Source organism: Microtus oregoni, unplaced genomic scaffold (assembly GCF_018167655.1).
Source record: "Microtus oregoni isolate MIOR12 unplaced genomic scaffold, Mior012 000034F_ref0000314, whole genome shotgun sequence".
In the NCBI taxonomy this organism is placed as follows: domain Eukaryota; kingdom Metazoa; phylum Chordata; class Mammalia; order Rodentia; family Cricetidae; genus Microtus; species Microtus oregoni.
The window spans coordinates 12,075,886-12,091,561 of NW_024543093.1; the positions used below are offsets into that span (position 1 = coordinate 12,075,886).

The 15,676-nt window shown below is 42.9% G+C and overlaps 1 protein-coding gene across 1 annotated transcript in view; it reads right to left on the bottom strand.

Moving 5' to 3' along the window:
- Tpo (thyroid peroxidase) overlaps positions 1 to 15,676 on the bottom strand; it is an 81,693-nt gene that overhangs the window by 34,151 nt on the left and 31,866 nt on the right. Inside the window, exons 6-8 of the mRNA XM_041630162.1 lie at positions 4,854 to 4,983; positions 1,985 to 2,191; positions 1,137 to 1,637 (exon numbers count right to left, since the gene is read on the bottom strand). Of these exons, the coding sequence (XP_041486096.1) occupies positions 1,137 to 1,637; positions 1,985 to 2,191; positions 4,854 to 4,983 (838 nt within the window). The remainder of the gene's footprint in view (positions 1 to 1,136; positions 1,638 to 1,984; positions 2,192 to 4,853; positions 4,984 to 15,676) is intronic.

The following is a 15,676-nucleotide window of genomic DNA, read 5'->3' on the forward strand; positions in this document are numbered from 1 at the left end:
GTCAAACTCCAGTAAACCACAGACAGGACCAGCAGCGTTTCCTGAAGACAGCCCTGGAGCATACACAGGGCCAGAGGGTAAATCAGACCACACACAGATAAGGAGCCCAGAAATCAGTTCTTGGCCATGGGCAGCTCCTCAGTCACACCAAAGCTTTCTTATCCTTACTCTAAGTAATTACAGGGTAGCAAATGCACAACGAAGATTTATTTTCACCCTAAAAACTGTCAAGATTTAAAGAATAAGCACATGATAGTTATTATCTAACAATGAAAAAATTAGCATGTAGTTAATCAGGGCTGTGTTGCCAGAACTTTCTGTCAGCTCTAATCATTTTTATTTTTTTTTAACCTGAGTTTTTGGATTTATGACTGCTTGTTGACTAATAATAACTTACAGTTTCATAGATATGATTATGCAGTAGTTCTTTCTAAAGAAGAACCATGTTCTTAAACTGAAAAGCTCCCAATACATCATTTGTATATAAAGTAGGCAAGGATGGTCTAAGAGGACATCAGTATCTATCATTCATGAAAGAGCTACAAGTAACATCTTAAGGGCGCCATAAATGATCATTTGGCTAGCTTAATAAAATACCAGTTTCTAATAGAAATAAAGAAAAACTGACTCTTAATTTAACTTGACAGAATTAGGATCTCCATTATTACCAACACACAAATATGCCAGAATCCAGCTCTGTGCCCACTTCATAGGGCTGCTCCAAGGAGTATGCAAGCTGCCTCTATGAGGCTCCGAGAGTTATGGTTGCCAGGTAGCAGCCAGTGAACGGACCTGTTGCTGCTAGACACAGTTGTGGCTGCAGAAGGTCTGTGGCTCTGTGGTTACTCTGGGTGATCCAGTGCTGGGAGGACGGAGCCAAGAGGAGGCCCCTGGTACCAGGAGTATTTTGCTCACAAACACTTGTGCCTTAAATGTCCCCACTTGACTATCCCAAGGTGATTCTGCCAGAAACTCAGAGAGACCATGCTAGTCCTACTGGAAGCCACTGGTAAGCCAGCAGTGACCCTGCTCAACACCCTTAGGGCTCTCACAGTGGCCTCACAGACACGCCTTAGGGGTATGCACTAGTTCCTGTCTGTACTGCCTCCTACCCCCATGCCATGCACGGTACGCACCTGGTGCAGCGCGCCCACCACCTTGCGAGCCTCCTGATAGGAGGTCTCAGCACTCCAGTGTGCGTTGATGGCCTTGAATGTAGCAGCCAAGCGGTTGTGCTCACGCAGCCACAGGGTATGCACTGCTGCCAGGGCAGGGACCTCGCTTGCGCGGCCGTCGCCAGCCAGGAAGCAGGGAGTACGGGTGGTACGTGGGGCACCGGGCTCTGAGGCACAGGCAACAGATGCGAAGGGCAGGTAGGTGCGGCCTGAGTCTAGGTGGCGTGTGTTGACACGCAACAGGCCCGCGGAGCTGCTCCAGTTGCGCAGCTGCTTCTCGGTGCCAGGGGAGCTGCCGTATACAGTGGATGCATCGAGAAAGGAGGTCAAACCATTCATCTGCTGCCTGGGATTGGCCGCAGACAAGTTGCCGAAGAGAGCTCCCTGGTCCCCAGTGCCGCAGGCTGCTGAGGAACGGTAGAAAGGCAAGCATGCCGTGGTCCCCGAGGAGTTTGAGAGAAGCTGTAGCAAAAGGGAGACTAGATATCACCTCGGAATCTTGGGCCCTTTTATAATCTTAAATCATAAAATAAATGTGTGTTGATTATGATATGGAGTGCGGGGTAATAATTATTGCTGATTCAGAGTATGCACGCTGCATGCCTGGGAATTGTAGGGTAGTTTTCACATACAAAATAATGTTTTACACAGGAGTGCATTGAATATCCAAGGAAGCTTCTGGGGACAGGACAAGAGAAGGAGACTTTGTATTTCATTTCAAGTTTTTTTGTTTTTTTTTGTGTGTGTGTGTGTGTAATTTTTAGAAAGACACATTGTTTCATAATCAAGGAAGAGTGTAGGGGAATTACCTGTATGGGGAAGCAGGGATTTTGGTTCTCACAGGTCAGCTGGCAGTCGGCACCTCCCCAGAAGGCTGCTGTGCTGGTGCTCTGTGGTGTGAGGGCAATGTCATGATCGATGTACTGTCCCCAGGCTGTCAGGAAATCAGAGTACTGGTCATCTTCCGTCACAGCCTCATTTGAAACTTGGATGAGGTGCCTTGTCACCTCCCGTACCTGGAGGGAGAGAACAGATAGCAATGACGTAGACAGATTGCACTGTAGTCAATAATGGAGACCTTGGGGTTTTAAATGCACAGGAAGGGTCTTGTTCACAGCTCCAGAGAGCCCCCGGGAAGACCTGTCATTGTAGACATGATGGGAAGAGCCAAGATGGAAGATAGACACATCTGGACTTGGAAACCTGCCCTGATTTGTGATGTCTGAGGCCTGTTAGGCCAGTTCTCAGAGCCTTAGGAAGTACATATAAAATATGTAAGTAGACAGAAAGCCATCAGTTCCCAGGCCTTTGTGGGAAGGTGTGTGAAGAGCACAGATAGCCCATGACTCAGCCCTCAACTACAGGGTTCTGACCAAGGTCTTAGTCCCTGATCTCCCCACCATTGAGGAGCAGCCATTCTTTTCTGTTCCTTTCCTTCCTCCCTGCCCCAGGACAGTGCTGACTATTACCAGGACTGTAAGGAAGATGGATTTTGGGAACAGGAAGAAGCTTTGCTTAATTCATAGGTCGATTCTCTCTTTCCACTATGGGGTCCTGGGAGCTAAACTCAAACTTGCATGACAAGCACTTTTACCAGGTGAGCCATTTTGCCAGCCACAGGTATGGAAGAGAATTTGTTCCTAGGTGAGTCCCACCCAGAACCTCCCCCTGTGTGACTTCAGTGACCTCCAATGGTAAGATCTGGGTTGGACACTAGACCTTGAGTGCTGGGACAGAAGTGGGACCTATGGTGTGGGCACCCATGGATGGATAGATGTGAGCCTCTGGGGATCAGAAAGTAGATTGTGATGGGTAAAAGAACACCTCCAAATATGTCTGCTTTAAAATATATAACCTGCATGTGTGGTTAGATCAAAGACCTTGGGATACAGAGATTGTTACAGGTTTTCAAGAATATCCTCACCACATGAGTCTTTATGTTTTGAGAGCCTTCTTGACTGTGGTCAAGAGTTGGGGCTTGGGGTGGAAGACTTGGAGAGATACCACATTGCTATGTGGCCGGAGAGCCATAAAAGCAAGAGTGTGAGCAGCCTTTAGTACTTAGAAAAGATGAGGCTCAAGAGATGTTTCTGTGGTAAAAGCACCTGCCTTGCATGTGCAAAGCACTGGGCTTTGGCCCTCAGTATCCCATCCACAAAGGATCCAGAAAAGTCAAAGAGATGGGTTTTCCCCCCAAGGACCTTTAAAAGGGCATGGTTCTGAGAGGCCTTGCTTTTGGCTTACAGAACTGGAGTTAAAAAATTTTTATTACTATGAGCCTGTAAACTTGGATTACTGTTAGAATAAGCTTAACAAATGAACAGGCTACACATAAACATACTTGGGTGCTGATTCTTATAAATAATATTATATGTAAACAGACAAGAATTTGTAGAATCTTAGTATCAGCACAGGACTCAGGAGACTTTAGGATTTGAACTGGTCCAATGGCAAACACATGAGAGGCAAGAGAAACATCTTGTTTACGCGTAGACAGGAATAGCATGCTTTCTCAGTGAACCTTGGTACCCAACTCCATCTGATGGCCCCCACTAACTGCTAGGAAAACTTGGTCCTCTCAATAAAAAGACACCTGAAAAAAAACTGAAAAACTACTGGAGAGCTTTGTGATGGTAAAGGTGTCAGCCCACAGCTAACTGGGTCAGCCTCTCCCTCCTGGTCCTGATTTTCTCTATGCTGAGCTGAGTACCAGATGGAATACATTTTGAGAATTCTCTTGTAGGAGGAGGCCACTTGTTCGTCCCAGCTGCCCAAAACCAAAATAATCACACAGAAACCATATTAATTAAATCACTGCTTGGCCCATTAGCTCTTGCTTCTTATTGGCTGACTCTTACATATTAATTTAACCCATTTCTATTAATCTGTGTATTGCCACGTGGCTGTGGCTTACCTGGTAAAGTTCCATCTGGCTCCTGTGGGGCTACATAGCTTCTCCCTGACTCTGCCTCCTTCCTCCCAGCATTCAGCTTAGTTTTTCCTGCCTAGCTCTATTCCTCTATAGCTCTGCTATAGGCCCAAAGCAGTTTCTTTATTCATTAATGGTAATCACTGCATACAGAGGGGACTCCCATAATTCTGTTGTGGAATGTAGCTTAAAAACAAATGTTGACCTATCCATTGACATGAGGAGTCAAACTAGAGACAAAATGAACCATGCTTTGATGAAGTAGAACAATGGATCCAGTGGTCCATGTTGGACCAAAGGACCAGTAGGAAATAAATGTGTGTCCCAAATAAATATGCCTCTGATAGTAAAATGGTAGCCAGCATCTGTATATATGTAGTGTACAGGAGTGAATTCATTAGTGAATGCGTCTCTGGCTGCATCTTGTCTTCTACCAATGAGTAGAAGAATTGATTTGAGAATATTAAAGTGCTTATCCAGGGGAAGGTGTCAAATTAGATGACAGTAACGTTAAATCTCAGTTGCTCTCCTTGCTAGCTGGCTGTGGCTAACCTTCAGCTGCACAAATAGGTCTTACACCTCAGGGTTCCAGCTTCTGAGAAAGTTTGGGAACACAAGGTGTTATATGAGTTCCTAAGGATGCAAAATCATCCCAGTAGTTGCCCTTGCTTTCCAAGGCTGTAGGGAGTATGTCAGCATCATGGAAAATCTGTCCCTGTCCCACTGATAAGTTCTAAATGAGTACCAACTGGGGGTAGTGGGAAGCCATGGTATAAGAAGTCAGGGTTCCAGCCTCTGGGCTGACTGAAGCCATCTTCGTAGGCAGGAGGCAGCCATCTTGCTAGGGCTGTGTTGGAGGCGCCCCATCTGGGGTGATCTCTGTGGAAACAAATGAGGGGATGTGTCTGAGACAGAAGAGAATAAGGAAACCTCAGGATCTCAATACAGCATAGCTCACTCAAGATGATGCACTCTGGCTCTAAGGCTCCAGGTTGGTCCTCTCAGCTGATCCTCTGGATGGGCTTCCCTGGGGTTTGTGGAGGGAACTGATTCCTAGGACCTCAGTCTATAACCTTCTTGAGTGGTACCCCTTCCTTGAGGACGTCTTTCTGCTGGTAGCCTCCTTACGGTGCCCCTTCCCAGGTGCCATCCTGAGGCTTCTCTCCAAAGCAGGACACTCATCTTTCTAGAAATTACTATGGGTTCCCACCCAGAGGACAGGAATTTGGGGTATTCAAGGTTACTTTCTGAAAATATTGTCATATTTAAGCACCTTTAATCAAGACACATACAAGCCCTTTGTTTGCGAGCTACCCAAGCAGCACGGAGTTTCGATCTGGGCACCGGGAGAGACATCATTGGGGTGAGTGAGTGTGGCAGCAGCCGGGAACAGGGAATTCAGATGTTCCTCTTCCCTCCTACACCTTCTGGTCATCCTGCAGGGGCTATACTGCCCAATACCTCCTCTTTCTTCCTATCCCATCCAGCTTACATCCAGATTCCCCCCACCCCCTGTCTCCCTTCCTCCCTCCCCTCTTTGGCAGCATAGCACCTCCCAGCTCAGCCTGCTTGGGCGCTGGGACCGAACCCGAATCGGGAGGGCAAAGGGGAGGGCGGTAGTTCCTTTGTCTCCATAGCCTGCCTGCAGCAAGCAGGATGGGCCCTTTGTTTGCGAGCTACCCAAGCAGCACAGAGATCCAATCTGGACACCAGGAGAAACATCACTGGGGAGTGACATCAGTGGGAAGGTACATCAGTGGGCAAGAAGAACTGATCCTGTAAGAGAAGATCCATAGGGGAGCATTCGGAGGAAAAGATGGGCAGGCGACAATGCAAGAATTCACCCAACAATCTGAAAAACAACATGAAACCACCAGAACCCAGCGACCTCACAACAGGAGGACATGAACACCTTAATCAAGAAGAAGTAGAAAAAACTGACTTTATGAAAGTGATAGAGGCCCTTAAACAGCATACAAAAAAACGCCCTTATAGAAATGGATGAGAAGTATAACAGAAAGTTTGAGGAATTGAGTAAATCAGTGAATGATACCCTAGGAAACCAAGGAAAAACAATCAAGCAGATAATGGAAACAATTCATGACTTGAAAACTGAAATGGAGGCAAAGAAGAAAACACAAACAGAGGGCCGGCTGGACATGGAAAACTAGGTAAACGAATAGAGACTACAGAAACAAGCATAACCAGCAGAATATAAGAGATAGAAAAAGAATTTCAGATTCTGAAGATAACATAGAGAAAATAAACGCACTGATCAAAGAAAACAGCAAGTCCAACAAACTCTTATCACAAAACATTCAGGAAATATGGGACACAATAAAAAGACCAAACCTAAGAATAATTGGAGTAGAAGGAGGAGAAGAAGTGCAGCTCAACGGTCCGGAAAATATACTTAATAAAATTATAGAAGAAAACTTTCCCAACCTGAAGAAAGATGTAACTATGAAGGTTCAAGAAGCATACAGAACACCGAATAGGCTGGATCAAAGAAAAACATCCCCTCGCCATATAATAATCAAACACAAAGCATACAGAATAAAGAAAGAATATTAAGAGCCGCAAAGGAAAAAGGCCAAGTTACTTATAAAGGTAAACCTATCAGACTTACACCTGACTTCTCTATGGAAACCATGAAAGCCAGAAGGTCCTGGATGGATGTACTGCAAAAACTAAGAGACCATGGATGCAAGCCCAGACTACTGTACCCAGCCATGCTTTCGTTCACTATAAATGGAGAAAACAAAGTTTTCCAGGATAAAAACAAATTTAAACAATACGTAGCCACAAATCCCGCCTTACAGAAAATAATAGAGGGAAAATCACTAACCAAGGAGTCCAACGATGACCACAATAACTCAGACATCTAGAGACCCTTCACCAGCGCAACTCAAAGAAGGGAAACACACAAACCCTATGACTAAAAAAGTGACCGGAGTTAACAACCACTGGTCATTAATATCACTTAATGTCAATGGGCTCAACTCACCTATAAAAAGGCACAGGCTAAGAGATTGGATAAGAAAACAGGATCCAACATTCTGCTGTTTACAAGAAACACACCTCAACCACAAAGACAGGCACCTACTCAGAGTAAAGGGCTGGGAAAAAGGCTTATCAAGCAAATGGACCTAAGAAACAAGCAGGTGTGGCCACACTAATTTCTAACAAAGTTGACTTCAAACTTAAATCAATCAGAAGAGATGGAGAGGAACATTTTATACTCATAACAGGAACAATTCATCAGGATGAAGTCTCAATCCTGAATATCTACGCCCCTAATATAAAAGCACCCACGTACGTAAAAGAAACATTACTAAAACTGAAGGCAGCCATCAAACCACACACACTAATAGTAGGAGACTTCAACACTCCTCTCTCACCAATGGACAGGTCAATCAATCAGAAACCTAACAGAGAAATAAGAGAATTAATGGAGGTAATGAAACAAATGGACTTAACAGACATCAATAGATTATTCCACCCAAAGAGGAAAGAATATACCTTCTTCTCTGCAGCTCATGGAACCTTCTCGAAAATTGACCACATACTCGGTAGCAGAGCTAACTTACACAGTTACAAAAAAATATTAGTAAGCACCTGTGTCTTATCAGATCACCATGGATTAAAGTTAGAATTCAACAACAATGCTACCCTCAGAAAGTCTACAAACTCATGGAAACTGAACAGTCAACTACTGAACCATACCTGGATTAAGGAAGAAATAAAGAAAGAAATTAAAGTCTTCCTTGAATTCAATGAAAATAAAGAAACAACATACTCGAACTTATGGGACACTATGAAAGCAGTCCTAAGAGGAAAGTTCATAGCACTAAGTGCCCACTTAAAGAAAACAGAGAAAGCACATATTGGAGACTTAACAGCCCACCTGAAAGCTCTTGAAAAAAAAAGAAGCAGACTCACCTAGGAGGAGTAGGAGACTGGAAATAATCAAACTGAGAGCTGAAATCAACAAAATAGAAACACAGAAAACAATCCAAAGAATCAATGAAACAAAAAGCTGGTTCCTGGAGAAAATCAACAAGATTGATAAAACCCCTATCCAAACTAATCAAATGGCAGAGAGAGAATACGCAAATTAATAAGGTCAGAAATGAAAAGTGGGACATAACCACAGACACAGAGGAAATTCAGAGAGTCATTAGATCTTACTACAAAAGCCTGTATGCCACAAAACTGGAAAATGTAAAAGAAATGGACACTTTTTTAGATAAATACCATATACCAAAGTTAAACCAGGACCAGGTGAACAATCTAAACAGACCTGTTAGTCGCGAAGAATTAGAAGCTGTTATCAAAAACCTCCCTACCAAAAAAGGCCCAGGACCAGATGGTTTCAATGCAGAATTCTACCAGAACTTCCAAGAAGACCTAATACCTATACTCCTTAATGTATTCCACAATATAGAAACAGAAGGGTCATTACCTAATACCTTTTATGAAGCTACAGTTACTCTGATACCAAAACCACACAAAGACCCAACCAGGAAAGAGAACTACAGGCCAATCTCACTCATGAACATCGACGCAAAAATCCTCAACAAAATACTGGCAAATCGAATCCAAGAACACATTAGAAAAATTATCTATTATGATCAAGTAGGCTTCATTCCAGAGATGCAGGGATGGTTCAACATACGAAAATCTATCAATGTAATTCAGCATATAAATAAACTGAAAGAAAAAAACCATATGATCATCTCATTAGATGCTGAAAAGGCATTTGATAAAATTCAACATCCATTTATAATAAAAGTATTGGAGAGATTAGGGATACCTAAATATAATAAAATCTATATACAGCAAGCCAACAGCTAACATCAAATTAAACGGAGAGAAACTCAAAGACATCCCACTAAACTCAGGAACACGACAAAGCTGTCCACTCTCGCCATACCTCTTCAATATAGTGCTTGAAGTTCTAGCAATAGCAATAAGACAACATAATGGGATCAAGGGGATTCGAATTGGAAAGGAAGAAGTTAAACTTTCGTTATTTGCAGATGATATGATAGTGTACTTAAGCGACCCCCAAAACTCCACCAAAGAACTTTTACAGCTGATAAACAGCTTTAGTAATGTGGCAGGATACAAGATCAACTCCAAAAAATCAGTCGCCCTCTTATACACAAAGGATATGGAAGCAGAGAGGGAAATCAGAGAAGCTTCACCATTCACGATAGCCACAAACAGCATAAAATATCTTGGGGTAAATCTAACCAAGGAAGTGAAAGATCTATTTGACAAGAACTTTAAGGCATTGAAGAAAGAAATTGAAGAAGATACCAGAAAATGGATGAACCTCCCTTGCTCTTGGATTGGGAGGATCAACATAGTAAAAATGGCAATTCTACCTAAGGCAATTTATAGATTCAATGCAATCCCCATCAAGATCCCATCAAAATTCTTCACAGATCTGGAGAGGACAATAATCAACTTTATATGGAAAAACAAAAAACCCAGGATAGCCAAAACAATCCTATACAATAAAGGATCTTCTGGAGGCATTACCATCCCTGACTTCAAACTCTATTATAGAGCTACAGTAATGAAAACAGTGTGGTACTAGCATAAAAACAGAGAAGTCGACCAATGGAATTGAATAGAAGACCCGGATTTTAACCCACAAACCTATTAACACCTCATTTTTGATAAAGGAGCTAAAAGTATACAATGGAAGAAAGAAAGCATCTTCAACAAATGGTGCTGGCACAACTGGATGTCAACCTGTAGAAGAATGAAAATTGACCCATATCTATCACCATGCACAAAACTCAAGTCCAAATGGATTGAAGACCTCAATATCAGCCCGAACACACTGAACCTGATAGAAGAGAAAGTGGGAAGTACCCTAAAACAGACTCGCACAGGAGATCGCTTCCTATGTATAACCCTAGCAGCACAGATATTAAGGGCAACATTGAATAAATGGGACCTACTAAAACTGAGAAGCTTCTGTAAAGCAAAGGACACTGTCACCAAGACAAAAAGGCAACCTACTGACTGGGAGAAGATCTTCACCAACCCCGCAACAAAGGTCTGATCTCCAAAATATATAGAGAACTCAAGAAACTAGACTTTAAAAGGCTAATTAACCCAATTAAAAAATGGGGCACTGAACTGAACAGAGAATTCTCAACAGAAGAAGTTCAAATGGCCAAAAGACACTTAAGGTCATGCTCAACTTCCTTAGCAATCAGGGAAATGCAAATCAAAACCACTTTGAGATATCTTACACCTGTCAGAATGGCTAAAGTCAAAAACACCAATGATATCCTGTGCTGGAGAGGCTGTGGAGGAAGGGGTACCCTCATCCATTGCTGGTGGGAATGCAATCTTGTGCAACCACTGTGGAAATCAGTGTTTCGGTTTCTCAGGAAATTCGGGATCAACCTACCCCTGGACCCAGCAATACCACTCTTGGGAATATACCCAAGAGATGCCCTATCATATGACAGAAGCATTTGTTCAACTATGTTCACAGCAGTTTTATTTGTAATAGCCAGAACCTGGAAACAACCTAGATGCCCTTCAATGGAAGAATGGATGAAGAAAGTATGGAATATATACACATTAGAGTACTATGCTGCGGTAAAAAACAATGACTTCTCGAATTTTGCATGCAAATGGATGGAAATAGAAAACACTATCCTGAGTGAGGTATCCCAGACCCAAAAAGATGAACATGGGATGTACTCACTCATAATTGGTTTCTAGCCATAAATAAGGGTTGCGGAGACTACAATTGGTGAACCTAAAGAAACTAAATAAGAAGGTGTACTCAAGGAAATACATATAGTTATCCTCTTGGCTATGGGAAGTAGACAAAATTGCCGGGGAGAAAGTTGGGATCTTGGGAGTGGGGTGGGATGGGGGTAAGGAGAGATGGGGACAGAAAGGTTAGAAGGGAAGGAGGGGGGGAACTTTGGGAAACAGGAGGATTGGGATAAAGGAAGGTTGGACAGGGGAGCACGGAAGCACAAATCTTAGTTAAGGGAGCCACTTTAGGGTTGGCAAGAGACTTGACCCTAGAGTGGCACCCAGGAGCCCATGGTGATGTCCCTTGTTAGTCCCTTGGGCAGCTGAGGATAGGGAACCTGAAATGACCCTATCCTATAGCAATACTGACGAATATCTTGCATACCACCATAGAACATTCATCTGGTGATGGATGGAGATAGAGACAGAGACCCACACTGGAGCACTGGTCTGATCTCCCAAGGTCCCAATGAGGAGCAGAAGGAGGGAGAAGATGAGCAAGGAAGTCAGGACCACGAGGGGTGCACCCACCCACTAAGACAGTGGAGCTGATCTATTGGGAGTTCACCAAGGCCAGCTGGACTGTGACTGAAAAAGCATGGGATAAAACCGGACTCTCTGAACATGGTGAACAATGAGGGCTGATGAGAAGCCAAGGACAATGGCACGGGGTTTTGATCCTACTTCATGTTCTGGCTTTGTGGGAGCCTAGCCAGTTTGGATGTTCACCTTCCTAGACATGGACGGAAGGGGGCGGACCTTGGACTTTCCACAGGGCAGGGAACCCTGACTGCTCTATGGACTGGAGAGGGAGGGGGAGAGGAGTTTGGGGGAGGGGGAGAAGGGTGGGAGGAGTGGGGGAAATGGGAGGCTGGGAGGAGGCGGATACTTTTTTTTTCCTTTTCTCAATAAAAAAAAAAGGAAAAAAAAAGACACATACAAGATCCATACAAGATCCTTGTGCTGACCGGGATGATATTTCAAATAGAAATAAGTATTTAGGAAATTACCAAAGGGTTCTAAATTCAGAAATGAGAGGACTGCCAAAGGAACCCATGTTAAAATTCACATTTGGATTAAAAAATTAAATTCAGCACTTTTCTGAATTAATTGCTTTGACATAAGAATGAACCCCATCAGCCAGGCTAAAGGGGGATGTTTTCTACACCCAAACTAATCTGTGATTTTATTCTTTGGTTAAGGCATAACTTAGAAGAAAACATATTTAAGGTCCATGTTAAGGCAAAGGTGTGTTGACCAATACTTTACTGATTTCCCAAGCTGCTTCTGAGTATGTCAGGGACAGTGCCTCAAATCCAAAGGGGAAAGGGCAGAATTAAACACTGACACTTTTGGTGCCTTCTTCAGAAGTTAAGAAACGGAACTATTAATGATTGGTTACTAACCCTACTGAAAAGCAGATGTCTTCCAAGTTTGTTTAAGTAGAACAACAAGCTGGTTTTTGTTGATTTATGATAGAGCAATATATACTTTGTTGTATTTTTGTTTTGAGATGGTCTCACGTGGCCCAGAGTGGCTTTGCTGACTTTGAACTTCTGATCCTCTTTACTCTACTTCTCCAGTGCTAGGATTACAAACATGTATTACCATGTCAGTGTGCAACGTATGTGGTGTTGGTACTGGAGTGAGGACATCTGCATGCCAGGCAAGCTCTCTGTAAACTGTTCGACTTCTCCAGGCTCAAGAAGTGATTTTAACGAGAGTTCATTGGCATGTTTGTTTTCTTGTATATCTCAGAAAGAATTTTGACACCCAGACTCAATTTTCATGATAAACTTCTGTTGGTGACTACAAGTTCACATCACATGTACAAGGTTCTCCAGTTCTCTTTACTGAAGAGGGGAAAGGTGGTCACTGTGTGCCAATCTCATGCCCCATAAGAGGGGACTGTGATTAGTGACTCAATCAGAGTCATTTGGGGAGGGAGGCATAGAAAGGTGTGGAAGAGGCAAGTTTCACCATTAGAGATGGGTGGGTAACTATTGTTCAGGGCCTGGGAGGTCATGGAGAATGGAATTTGAAATAAAAATGCCTGAGATTTTTGACTTTGAAAATTGTTATGTGCACTTCTTCCAGGGAAGCGGGGAGGCTGACTACAGAACTTCACCTTTCCTTTTGGTCCCCCAGATTCAGTCCCCTAGTCTCACCATCCCGCCCCTCTCCAGCTCTGTAGCCAAACACCAGATGCAATCTTCCTTTACTCTCTGACCCCTGACCCAATAGCTCAGGAAGATCTTCTCTTCCAATGTTCTTTTATCCCGTTCATTCCATCACCCCAGCATCTAACACTAGCAGGCATTCCCTGGGAACACACCTGTTGTGGGAATTCATTCAACCAGTAGACTTCTGGGTACTGGCCCATTAGAGCATGGTCTGAGGTACTCCATGTGGACTGATAAGCACAGACAGGAAGGATGCTCGTTTGCGTGCGTGGTTTGAGTTCTGTTAGCAGCTTCCAATGCCCACAGATAACAGCAGCCCTCTAATCTTAATGTGAGTTTTCCCCCAAATAAATACTTGTTATCCTTTATCCAAGGCTATCATGGACCTCTCATTGATTATGACTACATTTTGACCCCCAACCTCATTAATTATGACTACACACACCAGCTGAGCAGTTAGAGAAGCAGGCATGTTGACTGCAGGTCTCCTCTCTTTTCATTTCCTCAGGTACATTCCCTCCCGTCTCAGGCCTAGCTCTGCAGCAGACCTTCTGGGGTAACCTCTCTTCACTCTCTGACTTTATTCCAAGGAGACTAAGCAGATTCTGGCTGAACACTCTGCTTTCCTCCCTCTTGTGAACCTTCTCAGGCTCATGCCTTATCCCCACTCCTAAGTGTCAGCTCCCAATACTCAGCAACACATTTCATCTGGAGCCCCAGTGGCCACATCTGTAGGTCTGCAGAAAATTTTCTACCAGGCAGCACATAACTGCCACACTCTCCTAAAACCCAGAGAGGAAACATAAAACAAGGAACACCAACCTAAGAAAACAAAATGAAAAAACCCCTGAAAATCAGATACCAGTACCTAGATCTATAATCATTTTAGTCTCAGGTGTCTACACACCAGGGTTTAAAAACACAATCAATAACAGGCAAGACAATGCATCTTTTCTAGAGCCCAGAAACCATACTACAACAGGCCCTGAAAATTCCAACATGGCTGAAACACAAGATAGGAGGGACTTACACAGCCTGTATAAAGATGATAGACAGTCTTAAAGAGGAAATGAATAGATCCTTTAAAGAAATCCAGGAAAACACAGATATATAGTGGAAGAAAAAGAATGAAACTGTTCAAAATGTGAAAAAGGAAATAAAATCAGTGTAAGTAAACAGAAAATTCCCCAAATTGGGGGAATTCTGGAAATAAAAAAATGAAGAATTTGAATAGGAATTCGAGTGGCAAGCTTCACCAACAGAATAAATAAATGGTGTTGGTCAAACTGGATGTCTACATGTGGGAAAATGCAAATAGATCTGTACTTATCACCCTGCATGAGACTCAACTCCAAAAAGATTAAAGACCTCAAAGGAAACAGGTAAATAAATAGAAACTCATGAAACTGAAAAACTTCTGTGAGACAAAGCATAAGCATACAGAATGGGGAAGGTCTTTTACCAACTTCACAACCAATGTGGGACTAATATCCAAAACATATAAAGAACATAAGAAAATGATATACAGCTGCAGGTAGGCTGCTCCAACACCCTGACCCCACTGATCAGACCCTGCAAGCTACAAGTCCCACTCTGCCCCCAACTCTCCTATCCCCCACAACCTCAGTGGAACTCTGAAACATAGCCTGCTAGTACACAAGAGGACCAAGATGCTGCAACTACACAGGGTAAAACTCTGAAGCACAGGTTGTGACAGCAGAGTGAACCAAGAGAGAGTCCAGTGGCTCCCTGAGACACAGACAGCAACAGTACACAGCAGACCAAGAACAGCTCCCAAAGACACAGATAGCCACTGCAGGAATTGGATAAAGTGGCAAAGATACTGCCAGAACCAAGTAAAGGAAGAGATTGGTAGGCATCAATGCCAAGAATTCACTTAACAACCTAAAAAGCAACATGGAAACATCAAAACCCAGTGGTCATACAACACGAAGACTTGAACATCCTAGCCAAGAAGAAGTAGAAGAAAATGATTTAAATGTAACTTCATGAGGATAATGGAAACCTTTAAAGAGGAAATGAAAAACTCCCTTAAAGAAATAAAGAAAAAGACAAAAAAAATTGGAGAAATCAATAAATCTCTCAAAGAAAACCAAGAAAAAACAACCAAACAGGTGAATCAGACAGTTCAAACAGTTCAAGACTTGAAGACTGAAATAGAGAAAATAAAGAAAACACAAACCAAGGTAATTTTGGATATGGAAAATCTGAGTAAATGAACAGGAACTACAGAGGCAAGCATAATCAACAGAATACAAGAGGTGGAAGAAATAATCTCAGGTGTTCAAGATACTATAGAATAAATAGATTCATCGGTTAAAGAAAAATCAAATCCAACAAATTCTTAACAAAAACCCTAGGAAATCTGGGACACCATGAAAAGACCAAACCTAAGAATAATAGGGGTAGAAGAGGGAGAGCTCCAGCTCAAAGGCTGAGAAAATATATTCAACAAAATCATAGAAGAAAACTTTCCCAACCTAAAGAAGGATATCCCTATGAAGGTACAAGAAGCCCACGGAACACCAAATATACTGGCCAAAAAAATTCCCCTCACCATAAAATAATCA